The following is a 22,063-nucleotide window of genomic DNA, read 5'->3' as shown; positions in this document are numbered from 1 at the left end:
TCAACAAAACAAACAACCTATCAAATGGGAGAAGATATCTATAAATGATATATACATTAAGTGCTCAGTATCCAAAATCTATAAAGAAGTGAATACCGGGTCACCTGGGTGGCTCAGTCGGTTAAGTGGCCAACTTTGGCTCAAGTCATGATCTTGCTGTCTGTGAGTGTGAGCACCGCATCAGGCTCTGTGCTGACAGGTCAGAGTCTGGAGCCTGCTTTGGATTCTATGTAACCCCCTTTCTCTGCCCCTCCCCCACTTGTGTTCTGTCTTGCTCAGCCTCTCAAAAATAAGTAAATGTTTAAAAAAAAAAAAAAAAAAAAAGAAGTCAATACCAAAAACCTGAAGAGTCCAATTAAAAAATAGAGGACCTGAACAGATATTTCTCCAAAGACAGAGATGGCCAAAGACACAAGAAAAGTTACAACATCTTTTGAGATGATGATCATTCATCATTAGAGAAATGCAAATAAAAACTACAATGAGATACTACCTTAAACCTGTTCACAATGACTAAAATCAAAAAATTACAAAAGGACTACGTGTTGAAGAGGCCATACAGAAAAAGGAACTCTTGCAGACTACTGGTAGGAATGTAAATTGGTACAAACACTATGGCAAATGGTATGAAGGTTCTAAAAATTAAAATGGAAATTAAAAAATTAAAAATAGAAATATGTGATTCAACACTTTCAGTACTAGATGCTTACCCACAGAATACAAATAAGTTTCTCTTATTTATATATATACAAATATATTCTGTGTATACCACAGCATAAAAAATAAGTTTATTACTTATACAATAGCCAAATTAGGAAAGCAACCCAAAGGGCCAGTATATAGATGAATAATGAAAATGTGATTTAAAAATACACAATGGAAAACTGCCACAAAGTCGCAAAAAGACGAAATCTTGTCATTGCTGATAACATGAATGGACCCAAAGAATATGATGTTAAATGAAATAACTGAGAGAAAGGCAAATACTTCATGATTTCACATATATGTGGAAAAATAAAAGCAAAATAAATGAACAAATAAACAGAAACAAACTCAAATACAGAGAATAAATTGGTAGTTACCAGAGGGGAGGGCTGTAGGAAGACATGCAAAATAAATGAACAGGATTAAGAGGTACAAACTTCAGTTATAAAATATATTACAGGAAGAAAAGCACAGCACAGGAAATATAGTAAAGAACATCATGAGGGCACCTGAGTGGCTCAGTTGGTTAAAGCATCGAATTCGGCTCAGGTCATGATCTCACCATTCACGAGTCTGAGCCCAATATTGGGCTCTGTGCTGAAACACGAGCGCTCTAGCACAGGGCTCAAACTCACGAACCATGAAATCATGACCTGAGCCAAAGTCGGACACTTAACCAACTGAGCCACCCAGGTGACCCAAAAGTCTCTTTAGTAAATGGTGCTGGGAAAACTGGACAGCAATATGCAGAAGAATTAAAGTGGACCACTTTCTTATACCATTTACAAAAATAAATTCAAAATGGTTGAAAAATGTAAATGGGAGCAGGAAATCATCAAAATCCTACAGGAGAAAATAGGAAGAAACCACTCTGACCTCAGCCACAGTAACTTCTTACTCCACATGTCTCTGGAGGCAAGGGAAACAAAAGCAAAAATGAACTCTTGGACCTCTTCAAGATAGAAAGCTTCTGCACACCAAAGGAAACAACTAAACTAAAACACAATGACGGAATGTGAGAATATATCTGCAAATGACGTATCAGATAAAGAGTTAGTATCCAGAGTCTGAAAAGAATAAACCAAATTCAACGCACACAAAACAAATAACCCAGTGAAGAAATGGGCAAAAGACACGAGTAGACATTTTTCCAAAGACATACACATGGCAAACAGACAAATGAAAAGATGCTCAACATCTCTCATCATCAGGGAAACACTAATCTAAACCACAATAAGATACCACCTTAAACGTGTCAGAATGGCTAGAATTAACAAATCAGGCAACAACAGTTGGTAGTGAGGATATGGTTAAAGGGGAACTCTTTTGCACTGTTGGTGGGAATGTAAACTGGTGCAGCCACTCTGGAAAACAGTGTGGAGGTTCCTCAAAAAAACTGAAAATAGAACTACCCTATAAACCAGCAACTACACCACTAGGAATTTATCCAAAGGATACAAAAATGCTGATTTGAAGCAGCATATGTACCCCCAAGTTTTACAGTGGTGCCATCAACATTAGCCAAATCATGGGAAGATCCCAAATGTCCATCAACTGATGATTGGATAGGAAAGATATGGTACATATATAGAATGGAATACTATCTGGCGATGAAAAAGACCAAAATCTTGCCGGTTTCAACAACGCGGATGGAACTGGAGGTTATTATGCTAAACAAAATAAATTAGAGAAAGATATAAATCATATGTTTTCACTCACACATGGAAGTTGAGAAATTCAACACATGAACATAGGTAAGGGAAGGAAAAATACGATAAAACCAGAGAGGGAGGCAAACCATAAGAGTCTTACATACAGAAAACAAACTGAGGGTTGTTGTAGAGGGAGGCAGGGTATGGAGGAGTTTAGATTAAATAAGTGATGGACATCAAGGAGGCACTTTTCCAGGTGAACACTGGGTGTCATAAATCACTGGGTTCTTCTCCTGAAGTCAAGACTACACTGTATGTTAAAACTTGAATATTGATAAAGAAAAATAAATTTTTAAAAAGTGTTAGATGTGCTGCCAACTAAGCCAGCCATGTGCCCCTCATACTTAGATATTTTAAGATGTCAATTCTTACAAACTTCATCTACAGATTCAAAGCATCCAAATAAAATTCCCAGCAGTATTTTTATGAAAGCTGACAGAGTGATTCTGAAGTTTATATTGAAAAACAAAACATCCAAAAGAGCCGACACAATACTGCAGGAAAGAACTGCAGTACTTGATTTCCGGATTTAGTATCACGCTACATTAATCAAAGCATCAAGGAATGAACAAACGGATTAAGAGAACATATTATAGGGCTGAGAAACAGATTCACATAAATCAATCCCCAACAGCTATTTGATAAAAGAGCAAAAGCATTACTGTAATGGAGCAGAGTAACTCTTTTCAATTAATGGTGCTGGAACAACTAAACAACCATATTAAGAAAAAAAAATGAACCTTGACAAAGATCTTACACCCTCCATACAATAAAACTGAAAGTGGGTCACTGACCTAAATGTACAATGTGAAAATATGAAACTATGATTAACATAGGGGAAAATCTAGATACCTCAGCCATGGAGAAGATTTGTCAAATATAAGTTGTAAGGCATGATCATGAAAGAATTGGTATGGACTTTCATTAAAATTAAAGACTTATGCTCTGTGAAGGACACTGTCAGAGAATGGGAAGAGAAGCAGAAATTGGGAGAAATTTGTAAGAGTCACATGCAATTAAGGACCATTAAACAGTACACAGAAGGGAAAAACGCTTAAAACCCAACATAAGAAAATAGTCGAATTAAAAACTGGTCAAAAGATCTGAATACATACCTCACAAAGCTAATATACAGATGGCATGAAATGATGCTCCAGAACGCCTTAAGAGAATTATAAAACTAAAACAATGAGATACCACCATATCCCTATTAGAGTTACTGACGTCCAAACTACTAAGACCATAAAAGCAATTGTACTCCTAAAATCTGCATGTTGAAAGTTAATACGTAATATGATGGTATCCGGATATGGGACATTTTAGAAATTATTGGGTCATCCTTCAAGTAAGGAATTGGTGCCTTTATAAGAAGGACCCAAGAGAGTTCCCTTATTTCTCCTGCCATTTGATGACAGTAGAAGAAAGGTGATGATGAGCCAAAAGAGGGCCTTCAACAGATACCAAATCTACCAGTACCCTGATCATGAATTTCTAGCCTCCAGAACTGTGAGAAAGAAATTTCTGTTATTTAAAAACTATCCACTGTATGGTACTTTGTTTATACTCCCCAAACTTAGAACACTTTTACCATCAAATGACAAGAAAAGCTGAAATAAAAAGTCTTAGTCATTGCAGATGGGAATGCAAAATGGTATGCTTTATAAGATGCTTTATAAGATCATTTGTTAAGTTTTATACAAAACTAAACAATGTTATCTGCAATCATGCTCTTTTCACACAAAGATGCTGAAAAGTTTATGTCTACAGAAGTGCACGTATATATTTATAAGTAGCTTTATTCATAATTGCAAAAATTTACAAATAACCAAGAAGTCCTTCAGTAAACAAAAGGAAAACTAAACTGTAGTTCATTAAAACTATGGAATATGAGGGGCGCCTGGGTGGCGCAGTCGGTTAAGCGTCCGACTTCAGCCAGGTCACGATCTCGCGGTCCGTGAGTTCAAGCCCCGCGTCGGGCTCTGGGCTGATGGCTCAGAGCCTGGACCCTGTTTCTGATTCTGTGTCTCCATCTCTCTCTGCCCCTCCCCCGTTCATGCTCTGTCTCTCTCTGTCCCAAAAAAATAAATAAACGTTAAAAAAAAAAAATTAAAAAAAAAAAAAACAAAAAAACAAAAAACTATGGAATATGATTCAGTGATGAAAAAGAAAATGGTTATCATGTCAAGGAAAAGACATGGAAGAACCTAAAATGCAAACTAGCAAATGAAAGAAACCATTCTAAAAGGGTAACATACTATACTGATTTCAGCTATATGACCCATGGAAAAGGCAACAATATAAAAATAAAAATACATGTTATTGAGGGACAAGCGACAATTTCGGCTTGGGTAATGATCTCACAGTCATGAGACTGAGACCCAGACAGCAAGCTTGGACGTTTCTGTTTCCCACTCTCTCTCTGCCCCTCTCCTGCTAGTGCTCTCTCAAAATAAACAAACTTAAAAAAGATAGGTTACTGGCATAGTTTCAGGGATGTGAAGGAAGAATAAATATATGGAAGTACAGGGTATGTTTAGGACAGTGAAATCTGTTTTGTATGATACTATAAAGGTGAACATGTATCATTACCAATTTGTCAGTACTGTATAAAGTATGACACCAAGAAAAAATGTAAATTATGTGCTTAAAGTTAATAATAGTGTATTAATAATAACTTATCAGGGGAACCTGGGTGGCTTAGTCGAGTAAATGTCTGACTTTGGATCAGGTCATGATCTCACGGTATGTGGGTTCGCGCGCTATGTCGGGCTCTGTGCTGACAGCTCAGAGTCTGGAGCCTGCTTCCGATTCTGTTTCCATCTCTCTGCCCCGCCCTCACTTACGTGCCCCCTCTCTCTCTCTCTCTCTCTCTCAAAAATAAATACATATTAAATAAAAATAATACCTTATTTGTTATTATCACACCACACTATTACAAGACTAAATTTTTTATACTTTCTGCTCCATTTTCCATAAACCTACAAGTGCTCTACAATACAGTCTTTCTTTTTTTTTTAAGTTTATTGATTTTGAGAGATAAAGTGCACATGTGCAAATAGGTTGGGGGCAGAGAGAGAAGGAAAGAGAGAATCCCAAACAGGATGCAGGGCTTGAATTCACAAACCATGAGATCATGACCTAAGCCAAAATCAAGAGCCAGATGCTTAATCGCCTGAGTCACCCAGTCGCCCCTACCTACCATATAGTCTTTCAATTAATACGTTTCTAAAATACTGAAAATTCTCATATAATTGTGATTAAAAATTAATTTTTATAGATAAAAACTCATTAAATTTTATCTCTCTTCTCAAAATATACTTAAGTGAAAGAAAAATTATTTAAGAGCAAACAAAGCAGCTAATCTTTTACCTGAGTGGAGTCAGACAGCTGTTTTCTCCATGGCTCTTCTGTGCTGCTGGTCAGGTTTGTGCAGGTATGAGGTAGAATGAGTGTGTTTTGCTGCAGGTAAGGCACATTTCCATTACTTCCACTTTCTGTTACATAATTATTGCCTACCAAAATATTGTCTGTACTCCCTAGTGATTTTGATGTGCCAAAAGGAGCACAGCCTCCAGCAAATGGTCCATTGGACAAAGGCTTTTCAAAACAAGCAGAGCGAACTTCAGGCTGAGAGACACTAGATTGTCTAGGCAGAGTAGAATGTGGTTGCTGGCTACAGATAAAGTTTGTAGGCAGTGATGAGTTAGCTATTGGCCCATTAGGAATTCCAGTAGTTTGTCCTGTCTGTCCCATCTTCAAAAACAAAAAAGAAAACTTGCTTGTGTGACTTTGAAAATGTGTAATCAATACATCCCTAATATCATTATAATATTTAATATCTCTATGTTAACAAACATATATTTTAAATTTGAAACATGGGTAAAGCAAAAATCTTTTCATTATATACTTAAAGAAAATTCTTAGAGTTATAAAGGAAAAGAAAGCACTTTAAAGTTATGATTAGTCAGTCATTTATAGGCTTTGTTTTATATCATGAATATCACAAAATTTCAAATTTCTACTCTATTCCATTTATGCCAAATCCCTGAAATCAAGCAATCCTTAAAACATCTCCACCTCAATATGGTACTTTAATTCTAAAATAATGAAAATAAGCCCAGAGAACACAACTGAAAGAATATGCGAAAAAAAAAAAAAGTATAATATGAATGGTTTTGTTCTACATTAAATCATGGCTATTAAGAAATCAAAAGGCACCCACTGGTGGCATTTAACGATCACATACATAAATGCTATTGGATTCATGTAGAAAACAGAAATCAGAATTCATATACTCTCAAATGACATTGTAGTCAAGACAAATATTTAACACGAATAAATATTAGGATAAAAATAATATACATACTTGTATTAAGACAAACTGATTTTCCAACTGTTCCAGCATCAGTTTCTGTGCTGCACTTAAATTATCTCTATTTGCCCGCAGCTGCTCCAAGTGCTAAAAAAATAAAAAGAATACACAGTTAAACTCAAGAAGTAAGAGCCAATCAGGCAACCTGTCAATGAAAAGACTGCAAACTCAGAACCTTTGTTTAGTCAAATATGGTGATTTCTAAGCTCAAGTAATCAATTCTAAAATGCAATCTTCCCAGAAATCTAAGAAAAGATGGTTAAAAACAAAAATTCACCAGAAGGTTATTTTTATGTTTTAAAATAAATACAGTAAAAGAAGAGAAAATTAGAATCTTCATGAAGAAAGCTAGTTAAAATAACAAAAATGTGGTATAACAAAAGTCAAAAGTGCTTATAAGCAACACTGTAACAATGGACATGACCTGAAAAGTCCAACAATGGGAATCTGGTTAAAGAATGGGTGGCCTCCATGTAGTTTTATAACATGATTTTATACCCGTAAAAAAACAAAAATAAGAAAGTGACACATAAACATGAAAAGATTTTGAAGATCCATATGTAAAAGAAACAAACACCAAGATTCTGAATATTTATACGCGGCACTGTACCTACATTAAAAAAAATATTTTAAATGTTTTATTTATTTTTGAGAGACAGAGAGAGAGAGAGAGAGACAGCATGAGTAGGGGAGGAGCAGAGAGAGATGGAGACACAGAATCTGAAGCAGGCCCCAGGCTCTGAGCTGTCAGCACAGAGCCTGATACAGCTGGAACCTATGAACCACGAGATCATGACCTGAGCCAAAGTTGGATATTTAACTGACTGAGCCACCACTCAGGAGCCCCTACCTACATTTGTTTAAAAAAGAAAAAAGTAAGGAATCTATGAGACAAATATATATTTTTGTACATGTACAACATATCTCTATATCCTTTGCATCAAAAAATGCAAAGGAAGCAACTAACATCGGTTATTTGCAGAAAAAGAAAATTAACTGACTACAGTAAGGAACCAGAATAAGCCTTTAACCTGTATACCCTGTATCTTTCAATAACTCTTGTATTTCAAACACGTGAACATATTACTTCTTAAAGAAAAATGTTAAAATGAAGTATAATCCGTTACTCCAGAAAATGTGAGCTCATTATACTTATGTACTAACTCATTTGGTTTACGGTCATTCAATTTTAAGAATTAATGCCTAAGAAAACTTACTACCTTTTGCTTTATAATAGGGGAGAAAATCTGTCAAAAGAAAAATTTAACCCACAACTACATGGTCAATTAATCTAGACAAAGGACAGTCTCTTCAACAGATAGTTGGGAGAGCAACATGCAAAAGATTGATGTCTGGACCACTTTCTTAGACCATATGCAAAAATAAACTGAAAATGGATGAAAGACTTAAGTGTAACATCGGAAACCATAACAATCTTACAAGACAGCACACAATAACCCTCTGACATCAACTGTAGGAACTTCTTTTTTTTTTTTTTTTTTTTTAATTAAAAAAAAATTTTTTTTTTCAACGTTTATTTATTTTTGGGACAGAGAGAGACAGAGCATGAACGGGCGAGGGGCAGAGAGAGAGGGAGACACAGAATCGGAAACAGGCTCCAGGCTCTGAGCCATCAGCCCAGAGCCTGACGCGGGGCTCGAACTCACGGACCGTGAGATCGTGACCTGGTTGAAGTCGGACGCTTAACCAACTGCGCCACCCAGGCGCCCCTGTAGGAACTTCTTAATATACGTATCTTGTAAGGCCAGAAATGAAAGCAGAAAACCACTGCAACCTCATCAGAATAAAAAGCTTCTGCACAAAACTAAATGGCAACCTACAAAATGGGAGAAGGTATTTGCAAATGACATATGCAGTAAAAGACTAGGTCCAAAATGTATAAAGAATTTATGTAACTCCACACCCCCAAAACTATTAATCCAATTAAAAATGGGCTGAAGGCATGAACAGACATTTCTCCAAAGAAGACATCCAGATGGCCAACAGACACATAAAAAGATGATCATCATTCAGCATCAGGGAAATGCAAATCAAAACTACACCTCACACCTCAGAGACTGATTAAAGCCAACAACACAAGGAAACAAGCACGGGGGAGGATGTGGACAAAAAGAAACCTTTCTGCACTACTGGTGGGAATGCAAACTGGTGCAGCCACTCTGAACAGTATGGAGGTTCCTCAAAAACCTAACAATAGAACTACCCAATGTGTTAGCAACCGCATTCGAAGGTATTTACCTAAAAGATACAAAAATACAGAGTCAAAGGGGGTACAATGCACCCTGATGTTTATCTACATTATCTACAATAGCTAAATTATGGAAAGAGCCCAAATATCCATCAACTGATGAAGAAGATGTGTGTACATATATACAATGGAATATTACTCAGTCATCAAAAAGAATGAACTCTTGCTATTTGCCAAGACATGGATGGAGCTACAGATTATAATGCCAAGTGAAATAAACTTAGTCAGAGAAAGGCAAATACCATATGATTTCACTCACAAGTGGAATTTAAGAAACAAAACAAATGAGCAAAGGGGGAAAAGACACAGAGACAAATTAAGAAACAGACTCTTAATTATACAGAAAAAACGGTTACCAGTGGGCGGGCGGGGGGGGGGATGTGTTAAATAGATGACAGAGATTAAGAAGTATAGTTGTGGAGCGCCTGGGTGGCGCAGTCGGTTAAGCGTCCGACTTCATCCAGGTCACGATCTCGCGGTCCGTGAGTTCGAGCCCCGCGTCAGGCTCTGGGCTGATGGCTCAGAGCCTGGAGCCTGTTTCCGATTCTGTGTCTCCCTCTCTCTCTGCCCCTCCCCCGTTCATGCTCTGTCTCTCTCTGTCCCAAAAATAAATAAATGTTGAAAAAAAAAATTAAAAAAAAAAAAAAAGAAGTATAGTTGTGATGAACACAGATTATTATATGGAACTGCTAAATTACCATATTGTATACCTGAAACTATTACTATATGGTACGGTAACTGATTGGAATAAAAAAAACTTTTTCATACCTGTAATTTCTGTGGTGTCAAATACAATGAATGAACTTGCTGTGGTACTGGAGTATGTGAAACAGTTCTATTCCAGTTCTCAGAACTATTCTGAGGAAAATTTATTTTGTAAAATTAAAGAATATTTGGTTACATTCATACACTAGCAGTTATGAAAACTAATACACAAAGGACTAAGAACTGGAGCATTTACAAACACATAGGACTTATCTATTTGAATTATTTAAAAAATAACTTAAAAAGCATAATCGATTTGGAAGGTTACAAATTTGAAATATACATTGATTCTTCAATTCCAGAACCTAAGAGGCCCCTTATCTAAATATGTCAAACAGCTAACAGACTGCTCATTGCACACGTACACAACATTCAACTTACTTCAGTGTAAGCTGAAGGTGGTAACATTAAGTGTCATAAAATCAATGAACAGAATAAAAATACTGAAGTTATCCCTAACTTCTTATTTAAATGATGCTTACAAATCTGGGTTAGAAATTACTGCTTGGATAATACTAAAACAAGTGAAAAACTTTTCATTCCCGGATGTAGATAGTTGAAAATACATGAAGGGCAAAATTTCAGAAGACACAGATCTTCCTTTTTGATTGGGATTTTCCATTTCTCTAAATGTATATATACCTTTGTTGGACTAGATGTTCTTTTCTTCTTGGCAGGGCTGGATGAGCCATCTACTTGACTGGAAGTAATCATATGTACTGGCAAGGACTGCTGTGAAAGTGGTATTTGACTGAGGCCTAATACAGGTTCAGTATTTGGATGATGACCTTTGTAAGCCTAAGATCACAGAAGTAAGACAAAAGTATGGTTCCATACAGTCTTAATTCATTCCTTCAAAATATAAAAAATTTACAAGCTGCATACTTTTTAAAGCTATGTGGACATCATGGACTGCAATTAATGAAAATCAAAACTGAATGAATCATTAATGGAGGAATGTGTACCTTCTTTTGAAGAACTTTTTTTTTTTTTTAATACAGCACTGTATAATAGTCCCTTAAAAAAACCCTTTGAAATTAACGAGAACATATTTTTAATTTAACCAATTTTAAATTGGTAACCCAAGTTCTTTCCCATATCGGAGGTAATCTCTACACCCAATTTGGGCCTTCACCTCATGATCCCAAGAGTCACATGCCCTTCTGACTCAGCCAGACTGGCACCCCAAAGTAAGTTTTATCTTGATCTAAAATCCCTCACAATTAAATTAGAAGACTATTTAAAAAAAAAAAAAAAGTCAATCCTGCACTGAGTAATATAAGTTTGATCACTACAGATTGGAAAGAACCCTTAAAGCTGGGCACCTACAGAAGATAACCCAACTTCTCACCTGCTGTGCTGTGTTCATGGCACCCTGCCTGGAGGTAAGCTCTGCGGGTATTGGTAGGCTCCACGCCTCCTCAATACTAGGAAGTAATTTAGTTTTATTCTGTAGACTACCTTGTGGAAGGTTACACAACTGAGCCTAGGAAAAATTATGTAAAAAGCAAATTTAACACAGGCCTACTTGAGTTAGAGCAAGTCCACTAAATCCTCCTCAATGTTACAGGTATTTATTTTTTAATAGATTCTAAATTTGGGGATTTAAGTATATATGCTAAATATAAAGAGGGCAACTAGAATACATGTGTGTTGAGTCAGAACAAAGCTAGTTTGTTTTTCAAAAATTTCACAGATCTCATGAAATTTCAAACAAGAGTGGAAAACAATGGTTGTGTTCTTTTCACTAAAATGCTGTAACTTAAAAATGTAGGTAACAGAAAAATCATGCAAATTAATGTGTACTAAATATGCAAAAAAAATCACTGCAAATACTGTCTCTTACTTCAAATGAAAAGTAAAATATCACAAAATGTTAACAATTATGGGAAAAAGTTACTGACATGAAACAAAAAAAGACATACTTTCTAGCCACCCTCCTCATGTCAATTATCATATGGAAAGGCGTTTTAAAGAAAGCTCCGTCAAATTTTTACCTGTAAAAATTTAATTCTTCCCGCAAGTATAGAGGTATTATTACAACTTTTGCTTCTAGTTGCATTTATGTAGCATTTAATGGCATCCTGAGGTTGGTTGCAGGATTCATAGAGAGTACCTAGGTCCATCCAAGCTGCTGCATGCCCATGATCCAATTGTACGGCACAAATATAGGCCTGTAGAGCATCCATAGGTTGATTTTGCTGCTGATAGAGCACGCTAAAAAGAGAAAGAAAAAGTTGTCCGAAACAAACAGAATATAATACCAATACTCAGTATATTACATGTGTTTCAAAGAAGTCATGTATCTATTAAAATACTACTAACTTTATATACAGAAGTCTTACCCTATTGAACACCATGTGTCTGCACTGGCTTCTGATTTATCAATAGATTGCCTGTAAGATATAAAGGCATCCTGAACTTTCCCAATACTTGAGTAACACCTGAAAGGGAGGAAAAAATTGTATGTATTTGGGTATGGGTATAGAGAGAGAAGCACATATATACATATATGTAAACTATTCCATTAATACTTAACTGTACTCATTTGCAAAAATGACATCCACAGAAAGGAAATAAACCCAAAGAGCTAACACGTATATGTACGTGTGCATTTGAATTTACAGATACAAATATATAGTAATTTGTATTACTATATAGTAATTTGTAATACAAATATATAGTAAATTGCTATTAAATGAGCTTTCTTATATTCTTATAAGTGGTAACACATTACATTAATGAACAGCATTGAAATCATTACAACCCAAATTTGCTCAATACCATAATTTGTAGTTGAGCACAGAGGTATTTCTATATGTATCCATAGTTTGTATTCATGTTTCCTTTAGGACAAGAATAACTCTAAAAAACAAAAAAAAACCCTACATGTTCATAATTTCAGGGGTGCATCTAAACTTTCCTTTATAAATGTACAACAGAAACACCATTCCTTAATTCATGAAAAGTTCAACTGAAATATAGTTATAATCAAACTGAGTATGAAAAAATCAAAAAAAGATCTTAAACAACTGATTTAATAGGTATTTTTAGTAATTTACATTTAAATCCTCTGTTTTAAAAATCTGTAATTTTGAGATATTAAGAGCAAAGGCAGTATATGGCCTTTGTGTTAGCTGTTGGAAAAGGAAACCTCAATGTATTACAGAAATCATAACAAAAAAGAGAGAGAGAGAAGAAAAAAAAGCAATCATCAACAAGTACTTTTATTTTAAAATTTGTTTTCTTCAGAGGCTGGAGTATGTGTTTTTAGTGTGTGTTTCCATGAACCATTTTGTTTAATTTTACTTGCCACTGGATAATACAAAATAGCAAAAAAAATGTTCTAATATCTTTAATTGTACATTCACTCTAAATTGAGAACTACCATTCCTGATGAAACTGTGTTAATCCACATACTCTTAATGGCTGGGAACCACAGATTACAGTAGAAAAGATGACAGATGACATTTCATATAAGAAAAAAAATTACTCAGTGTTCAGATGGAAAATTAAAACACAACTGTGATCAACCTGAATTTGTCCTTCTAAAAAAGGCAAGTGTCATGCCAAAAGCACTTCATATTAATATTAATTTTCTAACAATGTTTAAACCAAAAAACTAAAGACTGCAATGAAAATAAATTTGAAACAGAAAATCATGAGTCTAGGACACACACCTGAGCCAGAATTATACTTAAAATAATGAAAACTGTATAAAAGAGTAAGATGAAATGATTGATATATCAAAGACTAAGTGATTTCACTAGGTACTAGAGGAGATGTAATTGTTTCTAAAACTTACTCGGTTTAATACAAAGGGTAAATTCATGCAAAAAACAATAAAGTACTGGTTTGAGAAAGGAAAAATGACCTTTTTTAAAAGATGGTGATTTAGAGGTTTAGTGAATATCTTTGTAATGTTCAGTAAACACAAGTGGATACGAAACAAGTTCAGAACTCTTACAGTCAGAAATCTTCATTTGGATTTCATCCATATGAAAGAGAAGTTTAAGAACACTGGGTGCACATAAGCAGCTGGGAGAAATAAACTTGAAGAATGACTAAAATGTGGTGTGAGAAACAGAAGAAACACCGGTAAAAGAGGCAGAGAAAGCAATTTCAGGGAATGCATAAACCAGTGCTGGACAGAAAATTAAAAAGAGTTAGCAGTAACTGCAAACAGGTAATGTTAATAGTAGTAGAAAAGTTTTTTTTTTGTTTTTTTGTTTTTGTTTTTGTTTTTTAACAAAACTGAATTTCAGATTATCAAATGCCTGAATGCCAGGAGAAGTCAGAAGTATTTTCTGAAACCTGCATTTTTCATATTGCATTTTTAAAAGTCAAAAAAGAATGACAATGTGCCGAAGAACCAATGTCTGAATCCCATCACCAAGAACTTTTCCCCTAATACAACTTGTTTAGGTTCCTTTAAGGTAGGCTGACATTAACAAGTAGTACCAAGTAAATGCAGCTGTTTCTGTGATGCTAATCAGCCTTAAGGAAAATGAGTCTCTTAAAAATGAGTCCAGAAACTCTAGACTTTTCTCCATGTGTAAATTGAGAGGATAAATGAAGTTGGCTGCCTAATCATCTGAACTCTTAACAGTTCTGTTACTATGGGAGATTACTAACAGAATCATTAACCAGGGTGAATAAAATTGAATTAACTTACTTCCATCTCACTTTATTATACACATTCCAAATAACAAGCAACAAAGCCTCGAATACAGAGGTAACAAATAAAAATCTCCCAAAATACTAGTGTCATCAACTCCCCATGAATTTTAACTAACAATGAGATCCTCATTCAGAGCTTTCATAAATTTTAAAATACAAATTTTGAAACACTTAACTTTCTGTAGCAATAAGTCAACTAAAAATAATACATTAGAAAATAGTAGCTGAGAGCAAAAGAAGCAAATTTACAGAAAAAATTCAACAGACTAAAAATAATTACAGTCTAAAACGATAATCCTGAACCCCAAAAAAGGTTAATATCTTTTGAGAATTCGAACAAGTATTCTGCACATTCAGATAATCTTATCCAAAAAAGGTAAAAACTAAGCACATGCTGTAGTGCCTTGGTGGCTCAGGTGGTTAAGCATCCAACTTTGGCTCAGGTCTTGATCTCAAGCCCTGCATCGGGTTCTATGCTGACAGCTCAGAGCCTGGAGCGTGCTATGTCTCCCTCTCGCTCTCTGTCCCTCCCCTGCTAACGCTCTGTCTTTTTCTCTCTCATAAATAAATAAATGTTAAAACAACTTTTTAATAAAAACTAAAAAAAATAAAGCCCCTGCCAATATTTTAAAGGTAACTATGGATAAAGCCCTATGTGGAGTACTGCTCTCAAAGAAATGGAATAGTATATCATTATTTAAACGGTATTTTGACATATTTCATTATATCCTCTTAACATATTAACTGTGATTAAAAAATAATTCTTTATGTTAAAAAGATCAACACAAGGGCTCACAGTGGCTCAGATGATTAAGTCTCCAACTCTTGATTTCGGCTCTGATCATGATTTTACATTTCATGGCATCAAGGCCCACAGTGGGCTCTGCATTAAAAGCCTGGAGCCTGCTTGGGATTCTCTCTCTCCATCTCTGCCTGTCCCACACTCAATTATGCACATATTCTCTCAGTCTCAAAATAAACATTAAAAAAAAAGAAACAATAACTTTGTTAAAAACAGGTATACAAAGTGGTGTCTGGTAGCTCAGTTGGTTAAGCATCCAACTGTGGTTCAGGTCATGATCTTGAGGTTTGTCAGTTCAAGCCCTGCATTCAGCTCTGTGCTACAAGCTCAGAGCCTGGAGACGGCTTCAGATTCTGTCTCCTTCTTTCTCTGCCCCTCCCCCACTCAAGCTCTGTCTCCCTTTCTAAATAAATGGTAAATGTCTCCCTTTCAAAATAAAAAGATATACATAGTGCATGTTATGCTGCAATTTTATTTTGTATCAAAAAGTAGTAAGAATATAATACAGAAAACAATTTTAGAAGTCAATGTTTATAGTAATATGCCTCTTTCACAGACACTATTAAGATATTCACTATGCAAAGTAATAACTGTTAGCTCCAAATCCAAATGTATGTTAGTTTACTTATTCCATTTATTACATACTCCGTTTTTTCAATGCACAACACTAGAAAACAGAGACAGAAAAGATATAGATTCTTTCGGAGAACTCCTAGTGGACAAGAGGGACTAAGCTTGGACATAAAATTCTATCTTGCAAACAGCTCAAACTAGACTCTTTTATAACCCTTGGGGAGATTAGGAAAAAAGTATTTAAAAAAAGGAACTTATCCATTAATTATTACACATGATCTATACAGATAATCAAATATTAAAGAAAAAACTAACCTAATAATAATCTCACTCAGACATAAATATACTTCACAAAAGTTGTAAAAGTTTTATGTTTTGGGGGATACCTGCGTGGCTCAGTAGGTTAAGTGTGAAATTCTTGATTTCAGCTCAGGTCATGATCTCAGTTTGTGAGTTCGAGCCCAGCAATGGGCTCTGCACTGACAGTGCAGAGTCTGCTTGGGATTCACTCTCTTCCCCCTCTCCCTGCCCCAATCCTGCTCATGCTCTCAAAATCAACAAACAAATAAATAAGTCAAAAAAATTTTTATTATATATTTAAAAATAATACATTATATAAAAACTAAAGTTAACATAAAAATGAAATTTGAATTAGACCTCATGACAAAGTTCCTCAAAATAAAGTACTCCTTGTGAAAAAATAAGGTCAAATTTATAATTAAAGCAAAATATGACAATTAAATTAAGTTTATAACTTTGAGAAAAGGAACCTGACAGACCTAATCTAATACTTTCATTCATGTGAAATAAATTGAGACCTCAAACTATTCTGATAACTTTTTTATAGGTCATCAGTGAGAATAAAATTAAACCCTATTAAATACATTAAAAAGTAGTGAAACAACAAAGGGAACACAATTTAAATACTGAATTAAAAAATAATACTCGTGATCAATACCTGATGTCTCTTGAAAATCCTTCAAAACTTCAAAAACTAGCAATAATGCAAGTACCATGAAGATAAGGTAAAAAATAAAAACTGTGATAAGCGAAATAAAAATTTCTTACTAAAAGCACCAAATTTAGATTTTACCTCTCAAGAGTCTACTATAATGTATTTATAATAAAAAGTCACTGAGCACATATTGTATAGTTTAACATTTAAGATTATAAATTAACTCTATGCATCACAACCCAGTGTCTGGTCTCACCTCCCAAGAAAATACCAAGACTGGCCAGAATTAGGATCTGCCTCCAAAGACTTTTGGAGATACTGAATAGCATAGCTTTCCTTGGTGGCTTTGTCTCCCAGCAGATCCACATTATGATGCATCCATCCTATAATTAAAAGATTATAAGCATTTACCCATGATTCAACTATTCTTCCAGTTTTTAGTATATCATGAACACAAATAAAATATCTATTTTGTATATCCATTCATCCTGGATGAGACTTCTCCCAAATTTCAAACTATAAGGGACATAGCTACAGGAAAGTGTACTTAAAAAAACCAAAACCAAACCAAACAAAAAAGCAATCAAAGCTACCAAGCCTCCTTAGGAACTGAGAGATATTTAAATGATTTGGGGCACTGCACTGAAACTTATTAGATTAGGAATATGAACTTTTCTATATTTAATTCAAAATCAAAATCTAATTTATAATCAAAAATATGAAGATCATTAATTTACTTTTCCTTTGAAGGATAAAACAATCCAGTAAGCCAATTTTATTTTTAAGGAATAAATAAAAGCTTATCAAAGATAAAACTGTTACATAAATTTTAACAACCTTACCAACAATGGTTATTGTCATTAACATCCTAAATATAACAATGTTTGACCAAGAACAAAAACAACAAACTAAAACCCTCCAAAGCTGTAGACATTGAAAACAAAATGAAAAGGGAGTTCAAAGAGCATTAAGAACAGTTATAGACTGCTTGATGAATAAACAGGTGTAGAATTACAGTTACAGAGACAATGGAAAAACTGGAACATAATAAAATATGTTAAACATTTAAGTTGACAGAAATCAGCATTTCAGTTTTAGTCAATTCAAGTGTATAAAATGAACTTTGCAAAAATATCGCCTAGGTAAAACTATGTTTAAGTGCTTCTGACACAAATAAAATAATGACAGTATGAAGGTATACATATTGTCAATAAACTGATTATAATTTGGAATCACTTGCTCCAAACCAAACAAACAGTAAAAACAAATACAACTCCACCCCAAATATCAAATATAGACATGACAGATAACTAACAATACGAACCATTAGGGAATATACCTTTCTATCCTCTATAAAATAACATTAACTTAGATTACCTTTGAACACTAGATTTTATTAAAAACATAAGATTGTAAGAAATGCTGGGGAAAATATAGAATCTGTAATTTTTACGTGAGCTATTTCCATTAATTCATATTATGAAAGAGCTTGTGAAAGCAGGCTCAAAAACCACTCAGTAGTTGTGTGGAAGATGTCGATATAATTAACTTTATAATGTGCTAATAGTAATAAGCACATGGAAGTACTCCCAATTGTTTTCAAAAATTCAAGTACAAGAGAATTTAAAAGGACTAGCTGCACTGAAGCATTCTATTTAGTTGGACTGAGATGGATCATGTCAGATTCTGGGTTTCAATATATCAATTCTAGACATAAGAAAAAAAGGAATACAGTTATGCAGAAACATTTACAAAATAAAGTATGTATTTATTTTAAATAAAATCACAAAATAATGAACATCATCATTAATCTTTATACATAATTCTAAATATAAAGGGACTGCTAGGCCAAAGGGTGCCACCAACCAACCCCAAATTTGGAATTACTGCAATCTATAATAGATTTATAAACAAATTTATAAATAATAAATCTATTACAATAGATTTATAAATAAATGTATAAATAAACTTTTATATACCTAACTGTTGTAAAACAATTGCTTTTACTTGTGCTGGTAGGTTTTCTGTCTGCAACAGTTGTTCATAGGCTTCCTTTGCAGAATGGTATTTCCTCTAAAGTAGAAAACAAGATGTTGAGAAGAATAAAATGATAAATCTTTAATAAACAAGAATAAGGATTTTAATAAGGAATTGATGACACAATTTAATTAACTATTCAAGTAATGAAAGAGTATGAACACTAAAATGCATGCTGTAAAGAATTAGTGCATGAAGATTTAGATAATATAAAGTTTCTATAATGAAAAAATAACTGAATGTAAAAAGCGCTAATTTATTAATGGAGTATTTCTTTAACCCTGGACAGCTATGTTGTAAAATAACTAACAGGTAATAAAAGTAATCTTGAACATTACAGAGTGTCAACAAAATATGTTTTAAAAAATCTGCTATATTTCAAAAGTTACAAATAGAATAAATTCAACCTTGTATATAACAAAACAACATTCACAAAGCTTTAAGAGTATTCTACTAGCAAATGTATTATTAGATGGAAAGAATTTCAAAGATACAGACAACTTAGGAGGCAAAAACATTAAGTGCTACTATCTTTTACAAAGTCTAAGAGAAAAAGTTAACATTTTAATCTTACAATATTGTTTCTTATAGGAAATACTCTTAAAAACTCTTATTAAGATATGTTTTAAAAAACATAATTATTTCCCAGTTTTGATCTAAACAAAGTTCATGATATTCAAGGTACATGCAAATTCCTAAATGAGTCCACGGTCCACAGTTGTCCCTCAAAAAATACTAGTCAGACTAAATTATTAATGCCTCCAAACAACAGAATAACTTTTTAAGAAGACAAAACTTCCAAGCATTATCTTTTTAATGTACTTGAAAAAACAATTACTTAAGTCATTTTTTTATGTATAACAACAACAGGATGAAAATGTCATTTCAAGGTTGTTTGTATTTAAATGAGCAGCACAACATGAATAATTCAAATAAATGTATACACTGTAACTAGTAAATTTGAGTTTTTTCTCTAACGAAAGGTAACCAAAACCTCAGGAGAGAAAAAAACTCTCAGTTTTTATTTCTGTCATATATGCACATACAGATATATAAGCACACCAAATTTAAAAATACACACCACAAAGATGTCCATACATACATACAAAGATACACACTTCCTCAAGCATACACACAAATTCAGCAAAGTTAGATAGAAAATTAATAATCAAATTGTATTTTATATGCTAGTAAAACACAGCAAAGATGAATTTTAGAAAATTTAACCTAAAACAGCACTAAATAGAAAAATATATTTAGAATAAATTTACCAAGAATGTAAAAGACTTCTATAAAACACCACATTGGTGTCAATGGACACTATCTATAAAGAGGTCAATAGTTGTTTCCCTATCTTAGTATATCCTATAGTAGAGCTCTACTCCTAACTGTTAAAGGAATCTTCATCCTGTTTTTCATAGCATCTGCAACATTTTTGACTTCTGATCAAGAGTACCAGGGTTCCAATTTCTCTAGTTCCTTGGCAACACTTGCTATCTTTTGTTTCCTGATAACAGCTGTCTAGAGAGGTTTAAGTGATATCTTACTGTGGTTCTGATTTAAATTTCCCTCATGATTTGTGACATTAAGCATTGTTTTATAAACCTGCTGGCCATTTACATGTCTTCCTCAGAGCAATTTCTCTTCAAACCCTTAAGCCATTTTGAAATTGAGTTATTAGATTTTTTGCTATTGAGTTAAAGGAGTTCTTTATATATATATTTGCAAGATTAATCCCTTATTAGATTAGATTAATGAATGGTTTGCAAATATTTTCTTCAATTATGTAAGCTGTCTTTTCACTGTGTGGGTTGTTTCTTTTGCTGTTTAGAAGCCTTTTAACTCGATGTGGTCCTAACTGTTGATTTTTTTTTGGTGGGGGGGTGGTTTCCTGTGCTTTTGGTGTCATATGCATGAAATCACTGGCAAGACCAGTATCATGATGCTATCCCTTTATTCTTTAAGGGTTCTACAAATTTAGTTCTTCCATTTAAGTCTTTAATCCCTCTTTTGTTGACTTCTGTGTAAAGGATATGGGTTCAATTTCATTCTTCTACATTCGGATATTCAGTTTTCCTAACACCAACTGTTGAAGACTCCTCTCTTTGTTGTGTATTCTGGGCACTCATTAAACACCCATTGACCATATCCACATAGATTTGTCTCTAAGCTCTCTATCCCATTCCAACAGTCTATGTTTGTCTTTACACTGATACACATTGTTTTCAGTAATTTAGCTTGTATCTGATCAGGAACTGTGATACTTCAGCTCTACTCTTCTTTCTCAAGAATGGGCTTTTTGTGATCTTTAGAAGTTCCACTAGAATTAGAAAGTCATTCTTCTGAGGCACCTGCGTGGCTCAGTTGATTAAGTGTCCCACATCGGCTCATGTCATGATCTCACGGTTGTAAGTCTAAGCTCCTCATCAGGCTCTGCACTGACTGTGGAGCCTGCTTAAGATTTTCTCTCTCCCTCTCTCTCTGCCCCTCCCTTGGTTATGCTTTCCTACCCAAAAATAAATAAACACTTAAAAATTAATTTTAAAAAAGAATCATTCTTTCTATACCTGTAAAAAAAAATTCTATTGGGATTTTTACAAAAATTGCAAGGAATCAGTAGGCCAATCTGGAATTTCTAATTAAAAAAAACCCACCAGAATTCTCTGGGGCGCCTGGGTGGCTTAGTAGTTGAGCAGCTGACTTCGGCTCAGGTCATGATCTCAAAGTCTGTGAGTTCGAGTCCCGTGTTGGGCTCTGTGCTGACAGCTCAAAGCCTGGAGCCTGTTTCAGATTCTGTGTCTCTCTCTCTCTGACCTCCCCCCATTCATGCTCTATCTCTGTCTCAAAAATAAATAAAGTTTCAAAAAATAAAAAACAAAAACAAAAACACCAGAAGGGACTGAGAATATATGCAGAGAAACCGGACTTTATTTACAAAATTAAGGGGCTCCTGGATGACTCAGTTAAGCATCTGACTTCAGCTCACGTCATGATCTCATGGCTCCCGAGTTTGAGCCCTGTATCAGGCTCTGTGCTCACAGATCGGAGCCTGGAGCCTGCTTTGGATTCTGTGTCTCCCTCTCCTTCGAACCCACCCTGCTCATGCCTGCTGTCTGTTTCTCTTTCTCTCTCTTTCTCTCTCTTTCTCTCTCTCTCTCTCTCTCTCTCTCTCTCTCTCTCTCTCTCTCTCTCT

The 22,063-nt window shown here is 34.4% G+C and overlaps 1 protein-coding gene across 5 annotated transcripts in view; it reads right to left on the bottom strand.

Annotated features, from left to right (window-relative positions):
- Positions 1 to 22,063, bottom strand: part of LOC121024775 (lysine-specific demethylase 6A-like) — a 100,625-nt gene that overhangs the window by 53,893 nt on the left and 24,669 nt on the right. For 3 of the 5 annotated variants that reach the window (XM_040467004.1, XM_040467005.1, XM_040467006.1), the window contains 9 exons: positions 18,813 to 18,906; positions 17,090 to 17,216; positions 12,169 to 12,267; positions 11,821 to 12,040; positions 11,175 to 11,309; positions 10,466 to 10,621; positions 9,827 to 9,916; positions 6,784 to 6,876; positions 5,787 to 6,170 (listed from right to left, as the gene is read on the bottom strand). In XM_040467004.1, the coding sequence (XP_040322938.1) occupies positions 5,787 to 6,170; positions 6,784 to 6,876; positions 9,827 to 9,916; positions 10,466 to 10,621; positions 11,175 to 11,309; positions 11,821 to 12,040; positions 12,169 to 12,267; positions 17,090 to 17,216; positions 18,813 to 18,906 (1,398 nt within the window). The remainder of the gene's footprint in view (positions 1 to 5,786; positions 6,171 to 6,783; positions 6,877 to 9,826; positions 9,917 to 10,465; positions 10,622 to 11,174; positions 11,310 to 11,820; positions 12,041 to 12,168; positions 12,268 to 17,089; positions 17,217 to 18,812; positions 18,907 to 22,063) is intronic. The other 2 variants (XM_040467003.1, XM_040467007.1) reach the window with 2 other exon arrangements.

The sequence above is a fragment of the Herpailurus yagouaroundi genome, unplaced genomic scaffold, assembly GCF_014898765.1.
Source record: "Herpailurus yagouaroundi ecotype Mexico unplaced genomic scaffold, PumYag 67120, whole genome shotgun sequence".
Lineage (NCBI taxonomy): Eukaryota > Metazoa > Chordata > Mammalia > Carnivora > Felidae > Herpailurus > Herpailurus yagouaroundi.
This window is presented reverse-complemented; position numbering and strand designations above follow the sequence as displayed.